Source organism: Oryctolagus cuniculus, chromosome 9, assembly GCF_964237555.1.
Source record: "Oryctolagus cuniculus chromosome 9, mOryCun1.1, whole genome shotgun sequence".
In the NCBI taxonomy this organism is placed as follows: Eukaryota; Metazoa; Chordata; class Mammalia; order Lagomorpha; family Leporidae; genus Oryctolagus; species Oryctolagus cuniculus.
The window spans coordinates 129,386,387-129,409,521 of NC_091440.1; the positions used below are offsets into that span (position 1 = coordinate 129,386,387).

The 23,135-nt window shown below is 44.1% G+C and overlaps 1 protein-coding gene across 1 annotated transcript in view; it reads right to left on the reverse strand.

Annotated features, from left to right (window-relative positions):
* Positions 1–23,135, reverse strand: part of SYT10 (synaptotagmin 10) — a 70,217-nt gene that overhangs the window by 33,447 nt on the left and 13,635 nt on the right. The window contains exons 2-3 of the mRNA XM_051850929.2: positions 17,797–18,154; positions 1,374–1,941 (exon numbers count right to left, since the gene is read on the reverse strand). Of these exons, the coding sequence (XP_051706889.1) occupies positions 1,374–1,941; positions 17,797–18,154 (926 nt within the window). The remainder of the gene's footprint in view (positions 1–1,373; positions 1,942–17,796; positions 18,155–23,135) is intronic.

Genomic DNA, 23,135 nt, shown 5'->3' on the forward strand with positions numbered 1-23,135 from the left:
TGTATTTTTAAACACAGTAAAAACCACTGCCAACCACATTTCCCATTTAGAAATATAAACCTCAGAGTAAAAACTAAGGTGAAATCAAAGTAACTCATCAACATGAAAGCTGACCCCATCTCACAACTCCTTCTCAGTTCCCTTGCAGAACACAGCAGTGACTATGAATTGAAAACCCAGGAACTGAAAACGTTATGATGCTGTATGTTAATATGATGACATATATCTTCTTAAGATTCTCAGAATTTATAATGACAGTATGAGCATCCTAAATATGGACTATAATTAGCAAAATATCGACAAGGGAGAAAATAAAAAATGAGCCAATATGAGTCGAAAAAAAATTTTTTTAAATATGTCCTTATCTATTCAAGGGTTATCTATATGCAACATGTAAAACTTATAATTTTTAGTTTAACAAAAGTTCATAAATACACATACACCTAGTGGTAAAGAATCTAATGCATCTATCTAAAAACTCATAAACTCAAACAACTTTTCAGTCTAACCTAAGAGACCAGTTCTTAATTTTCTCTCTCTACCCAGGATGAATCATCTGTAAGTTTTTTTAAAAAATTTTATGAAAAACCTCAATTTTTACTATAACAGAATATGAGCCCAATATGCCTAACAATAAGATGAGGTTAAGTGGATCATGCATTTAAGCATACTGGACTACAACAAATACACCACCAAAGAAACTCAGTGTGAAAACAGACCGTAACTGTTTTAAGACATGCATAGCAAAAAACTGGAAAATATGCCAAAATATATACAACAGCATTGTTAGCCATTTTCGTTTTGTGCTACGATTTCCCTCTACTCCAAATTTTCAACACTGCAGTTGACATCTGGATCAGAAGGAGCATTGGCAGTAAGCAAGCTCTGCTATGAATAGTCTCTTCCTGATGACACATCTCACTCTCCTCCCCTCACTGTGCACGCGCCTCCACGGCTTCTGGAGTAATGGGCTGCCTCCCATCAAAGCCACGGCTTTCCCAGATAGCATCAAAGCTCACTTTGGGTTTGATCTGAGGACAAACTCACCTTAAATAATCAGTCAATATAGACCAAGAAGACCAAGAAGCTGAGTGCTGTAGATGGGTTCCAGATAATATTTAACAAGAGAGAGAACTAAGTTATCTCAGTAACTTATTTTCCCCCTTTGACTATAACCACTAACGCTATCTTACAGTGTAAAGTTTCCAAATTATTACCAAAAAATCAAATCCTACCTTTTTGCAGGTTCTTAGGACGTCAGTTCCAGAACTCCGTAGAATTTATTCTGATTATCTGGGTAATATCTAGCCTTATATACCACTGCAGGTCAAATAAAAAAAAAAAAACAATATATTGGTGGGATTACTACTTACTGTAGTGGCACAGTGAATGTCTTTCCACACCGTGGCTTCTCTGGAGAGATCAGAGACTTCAAACAAATTATCCAGGATCACTTCTCCAATCATGTCGTGTCTAGAAAATCTGTCAAAGTCATACAGGCTGAAGTGCAGCTTCCGGTTGCTCAGCTGGTCATATGCTACTGGAAACTGGAACGTTTCCTCAAACAGCGGATTCAAGGTCTTTCTGTGCACACGGGTCTGGAACTTCTTCTTCCTGTCCGGCAGCAGATACATCTTGACATAAGGGTCAGAGGTCCCTGTGAAGTCTTTAGCGGGGAGGTCTAAGGCCTTGATGATTTTCACCACGAGAAGTTCATTTTCGTAATCGTACTGCAGGGTGAAGTTCAGCTTCCCGCAGGTTTTGACATCTTCCTGTCTGTTTCCCTCCGAGTCGACGGATTTCTGTTTGTAGAGCTCTGGTTTGATCCTCCCGATGCTGGTGGTGGTTTCGCCTCTTTGTAACACGGGCTCTGCGCCCATGCTGAAATCCACACTGGAGACCTGCATCTGCCGTGGCAGATGCCTCCGGAAGGAATTGTGGCTGCACACACACACACACACACACACACACAGAGTCATTTAAGCAGGCCATCCTCCCGACAGTGACACCCATGGGCAGCAAGCCCTCCCCGACTCCCAGGGTAATAAAACAATATCCGTACCTATTCCCTATGTATCGATACAAACACGCACACCCCACAGCCAAAGATCCACTTTGGACAACAACAGGAATGTGATACAAGAGTACGTCTATTTCTACAAGACAAATGCCTCGAATAAAAAGTGAAGTTTAGTTTGGTGCCTCAACTTTGAACTCTATTCATGGTTGTTTCCTGAATGGACATTTTCAAGGCACTTTTTTTGAATACTGAAGACCTGTCATCTGGATGGGCTTTAAATTTCTTCTGAACCAAAATAAGCCTAGCTTTTAATGCCATTTTACACAAACTTCCTGAAGTACACTTGTATTGAAATAAAAATGTCTAAAACTCCAGAAACACCTGAAACACAGAAAACATAAATTTTCACAAACTTTTAGAATTCTATAATCTCAAGCCTAAGTGTATAATTACACACAATTGTAGATAAACAGGATCCCGGGTATTCCAGAAACCACTATGAACGTCACTGCTGTAGTCTGGGTATGTTTCGGGTGTCCCACAGGGTCCCAGTGTTGGCAGCTTGGTGCCCACAGTGGTGGTCTAGGAGGTGGTGGGACCTTTAAGAGGTGGGGTCTGATGGAAAGCCAAGGCTCAGTGGCAAAAATGGTTTTCCATGAAGGATCTCTGTGAGTGAGACCCCAGTGCAAAGAAGCGGCCATCAAAGAAGGAGGTACTTTTCTCTGAAGGGAGGAGAGAACTTCTATTTTGCTTATGGCCTTGTCTAAAAACTGATGGAGTTTGTGAACTCAAAAGGCTTCCACCTTGGCAGCTCATGACAAAAGCCTTGGGTGATTACTGACATCATAAATAAGAGTGTCAGTTGTTAATTCAACATCAGGAGTCACTGTGCACCTACTCCCCATGTAGGACCTCTGTCCTTAATGAGTTGTACTATGAGAATTAATGGTAAAACTTGTCTTCAAACAGTACTTTATACTTTGTGTGTCTGTGTGGGTGCAAACAGTTGAAATCTCTCTTTAGTATAAAGTTTGTCTTTTCTATATAAAGACAATTAAAAATGAATCTTAAAGAAGAATGGGATGAGAGAGGGAGTAGGAGGTGGGATGGAAGGACGAGAATGGGTGGAAGAAACACTATCACTAAAAGCTGTATATAAGAAAATTTGTATTCATTAAGTAAAAACCTTCAAAAAAATGAATAAAACCATGGTGCTGCTTGGCTGGGCTCCCTGATCCTGCAACATTGGTCGGCCTTCAGAACATCTGAACCTGCTTTCCTTTGCTCATTCTAAATAAATATGTAAATTTTAGCCCCCTCAAAAAAAAGAGGTGTGGCCTGGCAGGAGGTTCTTTTATCTTGCTGAAGGCACCACCCACAGAGGAGATTAAGGGCCTTGTCCCAAGACTCCTTGGGGGATCTCCAGAGACAACTGCTATAAAAGGGGCAAGACCCTCCTCAAGACACAGTCCCTTCCCCCATAGACATTCCCACCATGAGGTGACACACCCACTGCCGGGCCCCCATCCAGAGGATGCCCCAGAACTATGAACCAAACCGACCTCCTGTCCTCCTACGTGAGCCTGTCTCAGACACTGTGTTACAGCAACGCAAAGCTGACTAACACAGTTATCACGTGGGTATGCCTAGGTGTGAGCATTACACCAGGGTTTCGTGAATTCCATGTTTTGGCCATCACATCATTAAAATAAAATACGACAGTCCCTGCATTTTTAGAATCTATTAATTACTTCTAATACTCAAGGTAACCAAACGAGGAAGGACTTTTAAAGATACTGGTTCTGACAGTCAAAATGAGTACAGCTTCCTTTTTCCAGCATATATTGGGCCTCAGAAGCTCTAAAGGTTAAAAAACAAAAAGCAGAATTTTAGAACCGGGGGCCAACACCGGGTTTTATAATTCAAGCTGAACTGCCTGTGTTCACGGTTACTATTCACCTAAGTCAACATTTCCTGAAGATAAGCACCATCAGTTCTCTCATGTCTCCTAAATGGGTCGCCATGAAGTTACGCTACTTTCTATACTTTCTCCATCAGCTCTGGAATGAGCTCCGCCCACCTCTATGTGTTTCCCAGCCTCAGTGCCAACACTTGTTCCTGTTCCTCTGCATCAGGCCATCAGTCTGGTTCTTGGGATGTAATTATTATTACATTATTATTACCCCAAATATGCCACAGCTATGGAGACTTTTAGTCCAACACCTGCCAGACTCTGAGAAAGATTTCTAAACAGGTGTCCTATTTTTACCCCAAACTCAAGCAAATTCATTGTATTTTCTCCCATTTAGTCTTCAGCCAACTCTCTCTCCCACAGTCTGTGACCACAGGGCCAGCCTTTTCACCTGTCACTCATGCTTGGCAATACTCATGGACTTTGTTCCTTCCCTTCATCCATGAGACTTGCTCCATTTCCTACAACCTGCTTATGCTTCCTTTGAAACCTCTAACGTAATTATCCATTCTGCTCCTGGTCCACAGCCTCACAGTCCAGACCCGCATCACTGCAGGCTTTGCTTTCTCCGGCAACCTACAGCTGTCTTCCCATCTTCTGGTTTTTACATTCACTCAGAACACTGTCAAGGCACTCACTTCAAAAATCCCTTACTCACTCTGTTGTCCACTGCATCGGGTCTGCACCTTCTGTGGCATAAAGTAATACTTGAGGACACTGCTTAGTTAGTATCAGATTCACTGGTGCCCATATGAAGATTTAATAGGGATGAAAAAAATCTAGCGAACATCCAAGAGTGGCACGCCTACGCACAACAGCACTCAAGGGGCAGGTAGGGGACTCACTCTACATGGTTCTTCAAGGGATCTTTTTGGGTCTAAATGTTCATAATGGCATTACAATGTGCATTAATAAAGTGAAGTCTGTTGAAATCAGAATTATAATCTGAAGTGTTTCTAAGTTCATTCTCTTACAATTAGCTTATTTTCCCAACCTGGAGTGAAATATTAAAGTTATTCAGTGAGTAGCATATAACATTCTTAAGAACTATACTGAAACAAATTAAGCCTCTCTAAATATTCCCCTTTTCTAAATTTAAGAAAGATAATTCAAAACACATTGTGGGAAAGTGTACCTGACATGTTCAGGTTACTAAAACATACATTTTAAAAGAAATAATAGTTCAGTACTTATTATATTCAAGAGAAAGATGGAGACAGGCAAATTTGTGGGGCAGGAGCAGTGCCTTGTGTAGACCAACACCACGGAGGTCCAAAGCCTCTTCCTCTGCCCAGACACTGCAGCAGCTTGGGAGGCCACCCTGGCTGGCACAGAGAATTTTCTGGAGGAAAAAGACAGCTCACGGACGAAAGCAATAGTCCAGGTTCATGTCCGTGCTATGAAACATCCGGAGTTAGAATAGGAGGGAAGATCATGCCATGGTAACTTTGGATAATAGAAAAGAGGAGAATAAATCAAAACACACAATGTCACATTTTCACAGTGAACAGATGTAGTAGGTCCCTGATCCTCGGGTTTTGCCCGTCAAGGCTAACAATGAGAATTTAGGATGTGCCAGGAACATGTTAGGCGGTACCTACCACTGTGCTCTCCAGTTCACCACGGAGGGCAACGAAGTCTCAAAGGATGTAACTTAGCCAGACCCTAAACCCGAGAGCTCTGACAAGAGTCTGGGTTTAGTGGCCACACTCTGGACCACTGTTCTGCACTGCTGTGTTCATGGTTATCCCACTTAATGAAGTCGTCTCATAATGTACTCCTTGTGCTGACCATTCAAATATTTAGAATTATGTATATATTCCTTTATATAACTTTTCCCACTGAAATGTTATCTGCAACATAATTTTCATTTCCTAAGATCCAAACTCTACTCGGGGGCCCCAGCTTGACATATGTTTTTATGGATGTTTTAACTTGTTTGACTCATTATCAAGAACTGAAAGGGAGCAAAGATGCTTGCTGGTAAAATTATTATCAAGCATCATGTACAAGATTTTTTTTTTTTTTTTGACAGGCAGAGTTAGACAGTGAGAGAGAGAGACAGAGAGAAAGGTCTTCCTTTTTCCTTTAGTTCACCCCCCAAATGTCTGCCACAGCCTGCGCGCTGCGCCGATCCGAAGCCAGGTGCCAAGTGCTTCCTCCTAGTCTCCCATGTGGGTGCAGGGCCCAAGGACCTGGGACATCCTTCACTGCCTTCCCAGGCCACAGCAGAGAGCTAGACTAGAAGAGCAATGGGACAGAATCCGCTGCCCCAACCGGGACTAGAACCTGGGGTGCCGGAGCCGCAGGTGGAGGATTAGCCTTGTGAGCTGCAGCGCCAGCTGATGTACAAGATTCTAATACCTAGTTAGAATAATTTTATAGGGGCCAGTGCTATAGCGCAGTGGGTTAAAGCCCTGGCCTGAAGCACCAGCATCCTATATGGGCGCCAGTTCTAGTCGCAGCTGCTCCTCTTCCAATCCAGCTCTCTGCTATGGCCTGGGAAAACAGTAGAAGATGACCCAAGTCCTTGGGCCCTTGCACCCATGTGGGAGACCCAGAAGAAACTCCTGGCTTCAGATGAGTGAAGCTCTGGTCATTGCAGCCATCTGGGGAGTGAACCAGTGGATGGAAGACCTCTATCTGTCTCTGCCTCTCTCTGTAACTCTTTCAAATAAATAAAATACATCTTTAAAAAAAATTTTATAGAAAAGGACATGGTTTGAAAATAATAAGTAGAAAAGTAAAATTTGTAATTCAATTCATGCTATATTCTATATAGTCCCAAACCATTAAAATTTGACTACAAAAACACCATTTCTGTATAAACATGCCAGGACTGTTTTTATCCCAGGTCAGAAAATTGACTCCTAATGAAAACTATACCAGAGAGGGAAGAGCAAGAGGGGCTGAAGTATGGGTAGGAGGACAGGCACTGTGGCAGCATCACCATGTTCCTAAAGTTAGAATTATGAAGTGTATGAAGTTTGTAACTGTAAAGCTGTATGGTTCTGCTTACACTTCTATGGACTTACTTCTAAGGGTACAGTTTAAATACTTGCCATGGGACCCCAAATCCCTTTAAGCTGGGTGGTAAAAATACCATATTAAGTGTTAAAGTGATCATATGGATAGGATAAAGTGTCTGATAATAACAGATAGAGGGGGCCAGCACGCGGCCCGGGAGGTTAAAGCCCCAATCTGCAGTGCATCCCATATGGGTTCCAGTTAGAGTTCCAGCTGCTCCACTTCCAATCCAGCTGTTATGGCATGGGAAAGCAGCTAATGATGGCCCAAGTCTTTCAGCCTAGGCACCCACATGGGAGACCCAGAAGAAGCTCCTGGTTCCTGGCTTTGGATCAGCTCAGCTCTGGCCATTGCAGCCATCTGAGGAGAGAATCAGCAAATGGAAGACCTCTCTCTCTCTCTCTCTCTCTCTCTCTCTCTCTCTCTCTCTGCCTCTGCCTCTCTGTAACTCTGCCTCTCAAATATTTTTAAAAAACAAAATTAAAAAGGAGTGAATCCTCCAACAAGGAAAGCAGTCCACGTAGCAGACTCAAAGAACAACAATCACTTTAAGTAGCACTCTGCCTTCAGAATCAGCCCTTAAGGCATTCTGGTCTGGCTGAAAAGTCCACAAGAGCATTTCAGGCATGAAAAGCCAAGACACTCTGGCACCCCAGTGGATACAAGTGGTCATCAAAGGAGGCAGTACTTTCCTCTGAAGGGAAGAGAGAACTTCCATTTTGCTTATGGCCTTGTCTAAATACTGACAGACTTTGTAGATTCAAAAGCCTTCCATAGCCTAGACAGCTCATGTCAAGAGCCTCAGGTGATCACTGATGTCATACCTAAGAGTGTTAATTGTTAAATTAACAACAGGAGTCACTGTGCACTAACTCCCCATGCAGGACTCCGTCCTCAATGAGTTGTATTATAATTATACCTAAGTGCTTGCAAAAGATGTATCATTCTTGGGTGCTTCTTTAAAGTTAAGTAAGTGAAATTAACTTCCAGATACAATGACTTTCAACAGCCCTCATCTGGACTGTTGAGGAACAGGTTTTTGTTTTTGTTTTTGTTTTTGTTTTTGTTTTTTTTCCATGAAAATTGTGGCACTCTTAGTATAGAGTTGGAATTCTGTGTATAAAGTTAATTGAAAATGGATCTTAGTGGAGAATGGGACTAGGAATAGGAGAGGGAGTAGGAGGAGGGGTGTCAGTGTGGGTGGGAGAGTGGATATGGTGAGAACAATCACTATATTCCTAAAGTTGTACTTATGCAATACATGAAGTTCATAAAAGGCTTCTTTGGGGGGAAAAATAAGGTTCATTGAAAATTAAAAAAAAAAACAAAAAAACAAAAAAAAAACCTGTACTGAGTCTAGAACTCAGTGTTGTGGAGTGTGTACCTGTGAGAATCCCTGTAAGAGCTTTTACTAACTTAGCTCTTGATTTGGTCTCTTCCTCAATCGGTCCCATCGCCTTACACGAAGCAGGACCTGAGCTGTGCTCTGACTCTTCTTCCACCCTAGATCTACAGAGCTAGAAGCACCAAGTAGGGTCAAGAAAGGTCTGAGGGAATTTATGAAAATGGCAAGGACTTTTAAGAAGGAATCCAGGTAATAAACGTCATTATGAAGTATTAAAGGATTCTGGTATAATCCAGTTTGTGTATTATGTGTTCCTGTAGGAATCACTGTGACACATGAATCCCTGAGAAGTTAGTCCTATTATTTAAAACAGAATCATTCTACAATTTCACTTAGGCTTTTAAATACTAATTTTAATCTTCCTTTCCTCCCCTCCAAATTAGCAACGTCTCCATGTGCCTCTGAATGTAATTTGTGCAGCTGTAAAGAGCCCCTTCTAACAGAAATCAAACATCGTAGTGCTTTTCTTCTTGTAAGCCAGTGTCCTAATTACAGGGTAAACAGTGCATACTCTATGCCACACTTTATCTCGTCAGTTAAGAAGAACTTATTTATTACAATGTTAAGCTATTGCCATGGCAACAGAGATCTTCTTTTCCTTGTTTTTTTCTCCTTCAGAATGACAGTGATTAGTGGCTATATGGTCTCACACAAACACCCAGCCAATCACAGTACAAGCCATCTGCCTGTTACTAATCCCATTCTTATCCTGCATCCTTGAAGGACCGCAGCCAGGCTTGGGCTCCGGGAAAGGCACTGCAATCCGTCTGGTCCCAAGGTCCCTGGGTAGTGAGGGCAGCAGTGGACAACTCACCCCACCTGAGATTTACTCTCGTCACCCTTTTTAGGACCAAATCAGATCCCGTAGGTAACTTTGAACACCTGTTTTTTTATACTGGTATTAATAGTTGCCTGTAGTACTCAGGACACAAGGAGTTGCAGTGCAACGTCACAATGAGCTCTTTTCTACCAGTTCAGATCCAGGACAGCTTCTGCAGAGTCATCCCTACACGAGCTGAGCTGCACCACTGCCCTGGACCAGGGAGAAGTTCTGACTCCCCTGCATCTCTCTGTCCTCAAGTGGGAAACCTACCTACGTGTGCAGTGTCTTCCCCAGCCATTAAGCTCATCTTAACAATGTAATGTTACTTAGCTAAGTAAGATTCTGGTCAACAAAGTGTCCATTCTCTGTTTCCTATTTTCTTCCATCCAATTTGCAGCAAGGACAAGAGTGATTCATTCATTACCACTAAAGCTGAGTGTACACAAGTAAGGCACTATATATATCGTGGCCTTACTGCTCTGCAGAGACCTGGACGGTCTCCAGGATTTCAGCCATGACCCAGTTGCGACTCAACACCTCCACTGAGATTACTCAAATTCAACAGGACCAGAACTTACTAACTCCAGACTACAGGGCTCCACTCCACTCTGGATCCTCAGGACCACATCTTGAGGTCACCTCTCCCCCATTTACCACTCACATGCCCCAGTGAAAGTGTCCGGGAATTCTGCTTGCTCTACTTGTAAAACAGACCCTGGGTCCAGTCAGTCCTCGCTTCCCTTAACTCTGACGCACCACTGCCTCCTGCCTAGGTGACTGCCTGCTCTGTGATCTCTCACTGCGTCTCCCTCAATGTCCATTCTCAAAACAACACATGAAGCTGTGGTCAACACACATGCCACTCTGAAACCCTCAGAGGCTTCCAGTGTTACTCAAAGCCAAAAGCAGTTCAGCACCCACCACCTCGCCCCTTCCTCCTGGAATTCTCCTTCACTCTCTCCTGGCTGCACCTGTGCTGGGAACACGTGATGCAGGCTGTGCCTTCAGGTGCATTGCGACCTTCTCCCCCGACACTGCATGGTCCAACATGCTGCTTGCTGACTTCGCTCAGCTGTCACCTTAGCAAGACCCACCCCAACCACCATGCTTGAAACTGCAACACTGCCCCCACCCAGACCTGCCAGTTCTACAGAGCTTACGACATGCTACTACACCATATATTTACTTGCTAATGTATTATCTAATCTACAGGAACGTAGGTGTGGATTTTTGACAGTTCTATCACATGTGTCAAGAGTTCAGTAAGTACTGCTGAAGAAATAAATGAGTATTTTCCCTTGAAAAACTTGGGCTCTATGACTAAATAAAAATCCAGTAATAAGAATCAATAAGACAAATGGTTCTCTTCTCAGATATGCAATGCTATGGTTCAAGACCACTTAAGTGACACCTCTTCTATTCTTCAAATAATTTGCAGGCAATTTGGTCTTGAGTAGATGCTAATGAAAAATAAGTTATTCTGAAAGTACTTCCCTTGACCTCTCTCTACGTTAAAAAGGTACAAATTTCATAAAAAGGAGCGACAAGCAATAACTTTTGATCTAGCAGAGACAAAAAGGAATGCATATGAAGTAATTAGGTTGGAAAATATTCCTTGGTAGTATTTGATGTGCAAATAAATTCCGAGAACATATTACTTATTATAAGAAAATGCAGAATGAGCACTAAATAACTTCTTAAATACAACTGGTAAAAAACGGCAAGTCTACAGGCTTATTCTTTAGTATGACTAGATCCCTAACAGGTCATCTGACTGTGACATTTAAGTTCCTTCTACATTTCTATTCTTGGTGTGCCACTCTAACTCCCTTTACTTTGGATTGTTTCTGACCATGGTGAGCGCACCCTCTGGTGAGCTCAGCTAGGTTTTGGAGAAAAATGCTGATGTCCCTGCACGTGAGCTCCCCTGTACCTTCAGTGACCCTTGTGTGCGTCCACACAGGCGTGAGCAAAAGTGCACTGAAATTCTGTTCCAGACCTGTCATCTCTTCCCAGCCCTTTCACCAGGTTGTGGTCTACATGATGCATACAGCAAGTGTGATTCATGTTTTCATGCACTGTATCACAAACATACATGGGACAAAGGAAATGTCAGAGTTCCCATGAAAACAACTTATGATCCCAACATCAAACGTCCAAAGCACTATTAGTACTGTTGAAAAAAGGGGCCCAATCAATTTACAATTAGTACTTCTATTGATAATATTTCTAAGTACAGAAAACAAAACTCTTCATGTCTGAATCTACTTTGTAAGGTTTTGTCTTTGGCCTTGTTCAAAGAAGCGCCCCATTTAGTTCAAAGAAGTATCCTACTTCCAAAAGCAATCAAGTGTACACATCAAATACACATCCTTCATAAAGGGGATCATTTAATGACCCTAAGTTCCTGCAAACATGTTTTATATACTTTTAAGGAGAGAGAACTAGTTTTTCGATTCTTCTGGGTAAGCACTGATTCATGATATCCTAGATAGTAATGGAAAAGGTATACAGCTAACAGTAAGATTTTAAATTCTGCTGTCTTTTGAAAGGGATGTAATTTTTACAAAGTTTTTACAGTGAACAAAAGCAAGCAATCCCATTTTATGTATTTTCATATATTCACTTTTCTTATAATAATGTACATTGAAAATTCTTTGAGAGTGCTCATGATGGTTTTAAGAATTACTTTTCTAACCAACCAAAGCTAATGGAAAATACTATGAATCCATCAGCACAGAGGAGTTGATAACTCCTTCCATGGGTCTCCTCCTCCTCCAGTTCACGTTCCATGGGGTCTGCCCTCAAGTGTCTATTTTCAGTGGGCACTTGGGATCCTAACAGAGGCAAACCTGCACGAGTCCTCCTCAGCAAATTATTTTGCCACTACTCATCTCATCTTTCTAACATTAACAGAAGCAAAGAAAATTAGCTCTCACATTGATCCTTGTGACTGTACCACCATCAGCCTTCTAGGCACAATGCAATGTTGAGGGAGGCAGGCATATAGGCTAAAATCGATTAGGTTTGAGAGCTGGAAGTCCACGCCTTCGTCATGCCCCTGTGTGACCTCAAGCCCTACCTGATACCTTTGCCACGCCCTTGTGTGACCTCATGCCCCTACCTGGCCACACCTGGGTGCCCACCAGCCAATCAGGTTAATTAACCACTCCCCTTTGGAAGTGGGTTAAAAGCAGGGGACTTGGTGTGTCCGGCCCTTCTCTTTTCCTTGGCCTCTCGCCAGGAGGGGGCTGGCTGCAGCCTTGTGCCTCCAGGGCTCATGGCCTTCGGGCCACCTGCCCTAGGCTTCCTGGCCAAGATGCTCCTCCACATGGCTGGTTCCTGGTGCTCAGTATGAACCAAGATTTACCTCTCTCTCAGATAAAGCTCACTCTCCTGTGCATCTTTCTCACTAAATAAAAGCCTAAAATGTTCCATGCTGCCTTGTTTATCTGTGCCGGTATTTAGAATTCTTCTCTAAGTATTAGGCAAGATTGGGCTTATTAATATTGGCAATTTATTAATAAGCATATGGTGATATCATATGGCACCCCAGATGGGACTTCTGGGGAACTCTAAGGGGCCACATTTCCGTATAGCTTTTAGGGGGTCATCTCCGATATCAATGTCACTCTCTGTTGATGTCTTCAGCCAGAGAACAATGAAGCGAGCAGACCAACCAATCAACAGCATTCACTGCACACTTGCTATGCACCTGCTCAGCCTGGAAATTAAAAGGGCATACAAGTAGGTTATCTGCCTTATTCTCTGAGAATGTAGTGTTTAGCCTGGCAAACAGCCAGAGGTCAATATGAAGATCATTAACTGCTGGGTTCTAAGTACAGTTTATGAATAACAAAGGTCAACAGCTTATACTTGGATTGAGAAAGTAGACGCTCAGATGTATTTTCCTTAAAGATTTACTCAATAGAAATGAAGTCATCATTCTGGACAAAGGAATCCATGGGAGTAAATGCACAGAGAGCCAGTGTTCAGATCTTCGCTGGAGGGTAGGGGCATAACCAGACCAGGCACTCATCCAGTGGGCAACACAAAAGACCCATGTGGGTAGGAACAACAACAAGTGTGCCCTAAGTTTCTCTAGTGCTTTGTCAATGCATCAAAAAGCAATATAGATGTAAACCTAGCAGATTTTCTGTTTAAGGAAACAGCATAGAGCTATCTGTGTGGCCACAAATGGTGCCAAAAAGGCTAAAATGTTACCTTTGTACAGTTAGTTTATAACAGCCTTGAATTGGGTTTTTGCAAAGGCTTGGATTAACACAGAAAGACAGATGTGCCACTTCATCAAGAATTCTTAGGTCTTCCTGTACCATCTTCCTTAGGTTCCTTTCTCTGGTTGTTGTTTGCTGCCTGATTTTTGTTATGCCAAAGCATTACATTAATTTCAAAATAGATGTCATCCCCTACAGTCTGGCCTGTAAGTTTTGCCAAGTTAATTATCGCCAAACAGCACTGTTTCCCAAAGGACTCTCCTGCTACAATATTCTTGAACACCTTCACTGTGATTTCAAGGCCTCCCTACTCTTCAATTTCAGCATCCTTTATCTTCCTAAACAAGGTAGCGTACCTGCTATTTTCCTAGCAAGACTTCCTGTGTTGCGATTTTCACATCAAGTGTTTCTCTCTGGGGTGCCCATCTTTCCCCAACTGCCATGTGCGTGAATTCCTCGTTTTCTTTCGTCTCTGGTTAACAACTCTTCTCTGTGGCTCAGCTGCAAATATTCTCCTCCACACAGTGGTTACCTACAATTCCTTATAGCTGGCACGCACGTCTTACTGCCACACTGCTTCTTCTATTTCTTCACAGCTTCTTGGAGCTTCAGAGTGGGGAGAGTGTGCAGAACACAGTGACCACATCCAGAGAGCAACATATGTTGATTCCAGTTATCGTAATAACTGTAATGGCCAGCTCATCAAGAGGGGTCCCATAAGAACAGCAGTAATGAGGACATGCACAATTGGTAGCACATTCGGCTGCCTGGCAGACGGATGCTGTCAAACGTCCATGTATTTCAAAAAGGAGATGAGAATGTGGGAAAGGGGGCAGCTCCCCATAAGACTGCCCCCTTCTGGACCTATCAGGATGTTAGTTACGCACAGAGACAGATAAAGCCTGAGAAGGTATTGTGTTACCTATCACTGACATCCCAACAGCAGACTAAAGGAGGTGTTTAGCAGACTAAAGCAACACCCAAAAGAGGTGGCAACCAAGTCAAACCTTTTTCTTTGTGTGTGCATCCGTTGTACATGTAGACTTGACTTTGCCATAGCTCAGAGAAACGCTCACCTCTGAGAACAATGTGATTTCTAATAATGCACCCTCGATCTCCGTGTCCCAGTGGATTACATAATGAACTCTGCAACTTTTTCTTCCTCTCCAAATAAAGGTAATTTCTAGTATAAAGGTAATTCATGTGGGAATGATTTTTCAAACTAGGAGTAACTATGTTTTGTGCAAAGAATTCATCCCAAGGCCAAACAGATTAAAATCCTGACTCCAGTCATTCACATGAACGAGACAGCTCCCAACTTCTAACTGAGTAGATTGAGCAGGAAGATGCTCCAACCCCCCCAACTCCCAACTAGCTGTCCTCAGCCAACTGCAGCCAACCAACAGCTCTGTTTGCAAAACAACCACATCCCCTTGGCTTCCACGTATGAATCCAGGTAAATTCAAACTCTTTTGCCAGCTGCATGACTTCAGGCAATTCTTTAAATCTCTCTGGGTTTCATTTGACTCACAAGTAATGGGGACAATTAATACTAGCAGGTTCATGCCAGTTAGTGGCTTGCCACAGGACTCAATGCCAAGAGCTCAAAAACAATCCATTTGTTCTTCCTTCCCCAGCCACTAGTGCGTGCAAGGCAACTCAAAGAGGCAGGTGAAATGGTATCAAAGCTGTAGCAAAACTGTCAGTTTGTGTTGTACTTTTTCTCTTAGAGAACACTGAGTATAAACCAATTTTTATTTTTCAGGTTGAGATAAAACATTTTCTTCCCTACTGAATTCACTTGATACGTGATAAATCCAGGATGGGAATGCTATCTATTATTTCCAGAAACCAGGTCTGCATCCAAAGCGAACTCTGCATACCTGTGTTTTCAGGCTTTGGTCTGTCATCCTCCCCTAAAGAAGTTAGTGATCTCTTTGTAGTCAATAGCTAACATTTTGGAGACAGAATTTTTTTTTTTTAATCTGTGGTTTCCAAAACATGCAGATCACTTCAATTTGTCTCCATGAATTGAGTGTTTGAATGTTTCGCATACTTATCAACTCACAGAGTTGAACAATTCTGTATCTTGAGCTGATGTATATTCATAGCTGTTGCTCTGGTCCCCACTGTCTTATGACTTTGCTGTCAGGAGTTCCAGTTACCTGTGGTCAACCAGTGTCTGACAACTTTTCCAGAAACAAACAATTCACATGTTTTAGATTGTGCACCAAACTGAGAAGTGTGATGAAATCATGCATAGTCCGGCTCCATTCTACGCTGGACAGGAGTCGTTACTCCATCTGGTGTATCCACACTGTACTACTTGGCCCCTCAGTTGTGGAGTCAACACCTGGGTTATCTGGTCAACCATCACAGTAGGCAGCTTATCTTCAAGTAACCCTGAGGCAATATGTAGCCTAACATCACATAACAATAGCCATGACATTCACCTCACTTCATCAATATCATCAATGAAGGATGTAAATAGTATAGTGAAATATTTTGTGAGAGATAGAGAATGTGTAAAAGTGAGTTCTCTATCACTGTTTCATCTTATTAGTCATTATTGTTAATCTCTTACTGTGTCTAATTTTCAATTAAACTTTATCATAGTTATGTATGTATAGGATTAAACACAGTATACCTGAACACAGTGTCAGGTACCACACACAGTTGCTGGCATGCACTTGGAGTTCTACAATTAAGTAGGATCCTCTTGTATTTTAAAAGGTTTTACAGAATGCCTGAACATTTTTCGTCCATCTCTTGAGTATCTCAAGGCCTCATACACATTAAATATCATATCTGGCCACAGTTTTCTGAGATGGTTCTAGTGATAACCAAGTGACATATCACATCAATTTAAAGCAGTTTTCCCTATAGATACACTAGGACCAATGGTATAGGGGCAAGAAAAAAGAAGTTCCATGAAAGGCATTTTTTTCCATTTTTAAAAAAAATGTAAAAAAGAAGTCTATTGGGTATTTATTTTACAGCTAAATACCCAGAATAAATTAAAAGTTAAAATGAATATTGCATTATCTTACATAAAAATCACAAATAAGGAAATTTAAAATGACCCCAAATTCCACTGCTTAGGAAATCTCTTCAAAATGCTAATGAACGTGAGGCACAACTTGGCTGTCAAGATTTAAGTAGCAGGGAACACTGTCAATGCGGAAGATGCCGGCACCCTGCCTCTGTCCTGGGCCTGCTAATCACAAAGCTGACAGGTACTCCTGCTCACACTGGAACATACTTCACGAAGAGGTGGACTTTGCAGACACACCCTGTCTACTTTCACCAACAGTGTCTTCAACAGTTGTCTTGTCATGTCTCAATCCTAGTGCAAACATGACCCCGTTTTTCAATCTGAAAGTTTTCTGAACTCACAGAAGTGTGTCTAGGCACAAAGCACAGATGCACCCTACAGAAGTGGGAAGGTGAGATCAGGAGGTAAACCAGTTGCCTGCGCGAAGAGCCGGTACTTCCCAGAATTACTGAATCCACCCTGTTGTAGTCTAAGATTCAGGGTCACTTAAGGGGACCAGAGAGAAACTGCTACCATCATTCATCATTTGTTTCAAGAACTGATGACTCCACTTAACAGAACAAAAGCCTCTCCATGACAGTCTCTTTTTCCTGCAGCTAATGTAATGTGAACATGCTGGGGCAAGCTATTTTATTCAACCTGTCACTCACTTCCCCAGGCTTAGCCAAGATGTGTTTCCTCAAAGAAGCCTGTTCCCCTGGGTGGGTGAACACCCCGTGATGTGAAACTCACAGGGTGAAGCTCTTGTGAAACTCACCTGACCGTGACACACTTGAGGATTTGGGGTATCTGGGGACAAAGTAACCAAATCCCCCAGTGGCTGCACACTTATGGCGTAGGCGCTAAACAACTGTCACTGTGAACTTGGAGGTGATGCCCGATACTCTGTGCCTGCATCCCACACGTTCATGTGGCTGTTTCTCCTTCAGTGGCTGGATTACACCAAACCCAAACACTACAGGCAGCCGCTTTCAGGCAAGGACATTTCAAAGCATTGAGTCCAGAGTGACGCACAGTTGTGCGATTTTAATGAGACTGCAGACCCCACTGTGCCCCCACGATGGGACCTCTCCCTGTCTCGCTTCTTGGTCCTCAACTTCCCTCTCCCTGTCTTCACATAAGGACATTTCCCCCGTCTTTCCCACCCCGCCATTTCTCTTTTCTGCTCCCTCTTCTCCTCTAAGCTTCGCTGTCCTGTGAAACCACACCACACACACATTCACACACGTATCAGCTTTACTGACGCGATCTCTCCTTACCGGGATGAAGACGTGGGCTCCGTGGTTTGTCTCTGCACGCGTGCATGCTTAATTAAATGTTCCTTCAAGGCAGTCTGGACTTCTGCCGGGATGTCTGGGGAAGTGTGGCTGATTTTTATCGCGGGCTCCATAGCTTTGAGAGCTGGCTTTCCGTTCTCTTTAACCTCTTTTTTCTCTTCAGCCTCAAAGACTTCAGTGGGAGCACTGGAAACGCTCTGGGGAACGGCAGTGACATTGGGGGTCACGGGTTTGCTCTTCCAGCACGGCCAGCACAGCTTCCAGAAAACAAAAAGCGAGACGACCAGCAAGGCCAGCCCACAAAAGCTCACGACGACCGCCAACAGGCTGACGGAAATATCTGGAAGAAAGGTCAAGGTAGAGAGATCTTACTATGTCACGTCTAAGGGCAGGAAGGAGAATTTCATACTATGTCTCATTTACAGTTTCCTGATTTAGTTGCAAAAAATCACTTTTCAGTTATCTTTATTGGGAGGAAAGATGGAAAACCACGTCTGGAAATTCACACATGACACACGTGCCAAGTTCCACTCCAGGGCAATCGTACAGCTCCGAGGAAAAGCACGATGCAGACGTGTCGCTTCTCAGCACAGCCCAGATGGCTCACATGCCGCAGATGAGGCCACAGCCTGCACTCTGCTGAGAACCCAGGAACCTCGGAAACTCCCTCCACAGGAAGTGCTCCTGTGGCTCAACTCCGACCTAACGAATGTAGCCCTCTCCCTCTCCAAGCAGGGCTCAACCTCAAATACTGGTGTTGCCCGCTTTCTGTAATCTTCGGGAAAATAAAACATGGCTATTTGACAATGGCTGCTGTCAGTGACATCTGCGAACTCATGAGGTGCTGATAACTTGGCATGTTCCTAATTTCTTCAGTCCTTAATGAGTCTACATATTCTGGAGTGGTGTCAAAATGTGTGTGTCCTCAAACTCTGATGCCGAGGTTCTCACGCCTACCATGACGGCACTGGGGCCCCTGGGAAGATGACCAGGTCACAAGGGTGGCACCTCCATGGATGGGATTAGTGCTCCTGCAAAGGACATCAGAGGGGCTCTCCTGCCCTTCCACCAAGTGACGACACAGCAAGGCGGTGTCATCTGTGACCCAGGAAATGCAACCTCACCCAACTCCGAAAACCACATTTGTTATTTGTAACCTATCCTGTTTATAGTATTTTGAGACAGCAACTCAAATAGTCTGAATTCTTATCCAGACAATGGTCAATGCTAATATGCTTATTACATAAAATTATTCAAAAGACTATGACTCAAAAGTTGGTCAGACGGAGGTAGCATGTAATGGGCAGCAGTGACATTGTCCCTTCAGCTGGTTCTAGGTAAGGCAGGCAGATCCTGCACCCTGAGCAGGGGGTGTGCAACTCCCCGCTTCTGAGCACACTCAGACCTGGTGCACAGCAACGTCCTGCCCAGGAGCTCCGTGCCCAGTGGGCTGCCTTCACAACGGAAGCACCACGGTGACACCCAGGCGGCGAGCCACGGCGGGAGCGTGCATGCTTAGGACTGTGTACTGAAACACCAGACTGTGCTGTTCTTCCCCTCCAAACCATAAACCCAAACTACTCACCAGCAAGTATCAGGAAAGATTTCAACAGGGCGACATTTTACAAAATACCCAACCAGTACTCAAAGCTGCCCAAGTCTTCCCAAAAAGGCCAAGTCTGAAAAACTGTCACATTCAGTAAGTGCCTACGGAGACAACTACAGACACCAGGCTGGCACCCTGGCCGGGAACTTAAACACCAGAAGGCTATGAGGGGGAAAACTAAAGCTATATGAACAGGCGCATGAGTTGTGGTGCAGCAGGTGAAGCCCGCCAGGGCAGGAGTTAGTTTCCTGGCTGTTCCACTACCTCCACCCCCCTGCTAATGGCCTGGGACCAGCAGCAGAGGATGGCCCAAGTACTTGGAAGACCCAGCCAGAGTTCCTGGCTCCTAGCTTCAAGCTAGCCCCGCTCCAGCCATCGTGGCCATCGGGGGAGTGAACCAGTGGACAGAAGAGAGCTCTCATTTTTCTCTTTCAAATCAATAAATCAATCTTTAAAAAGAAGAAAATCTGAAGAAATTGTGGACTTTAATAATGTACCAATAGTGGTGTATGCATGATAACGAACGTAAGATACATAAATACGAGGAGAAACGGGGTACTGGGTTTCTGGGAATACTGTGGTAGTTAATTTTTCTAGTAAATCTGAAACTGCTCTAAGAAGTCAGTAAAAAGGGTAATAATGTCTCCCTGTCCACTTCCATTTCTACCACCATAACATAACCAGTGTGATCAATATGGTACCACAAAATTATTCAAGATCTGAATAACAAGTAGATTTCATGTGGAAAACCCCTTTATATTTGAATTACCTTTGAATTTTCTGTTACAACTCTGTTTAACATCAAATTTGAATCCAGCTTCTTTTGCCTGTCAAAATAAACATGCTGTGAGCATGTTACAGGCTTGACAGTGCCCGTTTCTCTCCTCCTCTCCCAATTCGCATTCTGAAGTCCTTTCCTGCACCTGGAACGTGAGTGCACTTGGCAATAAGCCCTTTAGATGCGTAAATAAGATACAGTGAGGTCACACAGGGTTGGCCCTCACCCAAAGAAATGGGTGTCCTGCAGAAGAGCCAATGAGGGCACAGCCTGGCACAGAGGAAAACCCCGGGAGGACCCAGGGAGAAGACGGCGACTGCCATAGAGGGCAGGGGCAGTGGAAGCCCCAGCCTGGCCAGCGCTTGGACCCCCTCCCCATCCCTATCTCCCACTCCCCATCCCACCATCTGTGCTCCAGAACTGCAAGCGGCAAAGTTTTGTTGTGTAAGCCACTGGTCGTGGGTACGTTGTTATGGCAGCTTCTGCACACCCACAGAGGGTAAGCCTAATTTCCTGTAACTACCGTTCTAAATCTCGGAGTCCTACCCCTCCCCAGAGATGAGCATGGGTACCAGCTGAGTATAGGCGTATCTGTCCAGCCCTGGTACTACACCAAAAAATGTCTTAAAAATCCATATGCATATGCAGTGGCTCACTGCATATTTCTTCCTTCAGTTTGCTTTTTTTTTTTTTTTTCATTCAATGGTATTTGAAGTTTTTTTTTTAATTTTATTTATTTGAAAGGCAGTTACAGAGAGATGTAAGGAGGGAGGGAGGGAGGCAGGGAGACAGACAGAGAGATAGGTCTTCCATCTGCTGGTTCACTCCCCAATTGGCTGCAATGGCCGGAGCTGGACCAATCTGAAGTCAGGAGCTTCCTCCAGGTCTCCCACTCAGGTACAGGGGCCAAGGACTTGCACCATCTTCTACTGCTTTCCCGGGCCATAGCAGAGAGCTGGATCGGCAGTGGAATCGCCGGGACTCAAACCGACGCCCATGTGGGATGCTGGTGCTGCAGGTGGAGGCTTTACCTGCTATGCCACGGCACTGGCTCCTGAAGTTTAGCTTCATGCCACAGCATATTCCCCAGTACCCCATCATGATGCATATGGCCAATCTCAGACTGCAGCATAGCGACCCTGAGCATCCTGGCACCATTCTTCATGTGCTTGTATTTGTGATTGTTCCTCCAAGACAGATATCAAGAATAGAACTGCTGGGGCCGGCGCTGCAGCGCAGCAGGTTAACGCCTCGGCCTGAAGCGCCAGCATCCCATATCGGCGCCGGTTCTAGTCCCAACTGCTCTTCTTCCCATCCAGCTCTCTGCTATAGCCTGGGAGAGCAGGAGAAGATGGCACAAGTTCTTGGGCCCCTGCACCCACATAGGAGACCTTGAAGAAACTCCTGGCTCCTGGCTTTGGATCAGTGCAGCTCCGGCTGTTGCAGCCATGTCGGGGAGTGAACCAGCGGATGGAAGACCCCTCTCTCTGTCTCTACCTCTCTCTGTAACTCTGTTTTTCAAGTAAATAAAATAAATCTTGTAGCAGTTCTATTCCTTTTTTTTTTGAAAGGGTACAAGTTGTATACATATTTAGGTTTCCACATTTATGAACAAAAACATCCTATGCATTTGCCAATCTCTTCCATTTCACAGAAATGTTATGCTATAATTTTCATTCGTCTAATGGGGAAATGATCCCTCATTTTAATTTCCACTTTCCACTCAGAAATTTAAGTAATTCCAAGTTTTTATTTGAAAGAGAGAGAGAGAAATAGAGAGATTGACTAGGATCTCATCCCCCAGTTCACTCCCCAAATCCCTGAGCAGCCAGGACTGGAGTGGGCTGAAGCCAGAAGCTGGGAGCCCAATCCATGTCTCTCACAAGGTTGGAAGGGACCCATCTACTTGAGCCATCACCACTGCTTCCCAGGGCCTAGTAGGAGCTGGGGTCAGGAGCCGGAGCCAGAACCAGGAATCGAACCCAGGGACTCCACTGTGGGATGTGGGCGTCTCAACCACTAGGCTAAGCTACCAGCTCCTTTTGTTTTTTTTTTTTACTTTTTATTATTCATTGTAACTAACTTGAGAAGAGAAAAAGTTAATATGCGCGCTGGACTACTATGTAAAAATGGGTAAGTACAACTGTAGCTTTCACTATGGTCTGAATGTGTTACTCCAAATTTTATGGGTTGGAAACTTCCTTCCAATGCCCTAGTGTGGCGCTGTGGGGCCCAGGGAGATGTGATTAAATACAGGAGCTTGACCCCTGTTTATGGCTAGGCTGAGGGTTGTCAGGACGGTATCGAGTCCAGCCTCTCCTGATCTCCTCTGGCCCTCCTGCCTTCTGTCATGCAATGCCCCAACGGGAAGGTCCTCTCCGGAAGCCAGCACCTTCAAAGTGGGCTTCCCGACTTCACAAACTGGGAGAAATCACTTCCTTTGATCAGTTATGCCGTTTATAGTATCCTGCTACAGCCACGCTGAATAGGCTAGGATAACACCACAGTTTGCAGTCCCTGTCCCTGTTTCTTTTCTGTGTATTTTAACTCCGCTTCCTCAACAGGGTGCGTCCACCAGTTGGAGGGCAAAGCCAAGACTAAGAAAACAGCAGGGCGGTGTGAGATAGGGGGAGGACGCAGGCAGTTTCCAGTCTCCAGCTTTTCAGTCTCAGGGGTCAGCCTTGATAGAAACCTCTGCCACATCCGCAGCGTTTTAGACAACTCCTCATGGCACTACTGCTACACAGCCGCCGACATCTCACCAAGGAGCCCCCTGGAAATCTCTAAGCCTGTTTCTACTTTCTCCACTGGTAAAAATTCTCTTTTTGACGTTGGCATCTCGTCCTACCATTTCATCCAAATCAAGACATGTGTGAAAGGGAAAGGTCATGCCATGAGTAACAGCAGCGTAGCAGGAGAAACCGACTCCCCACAGTG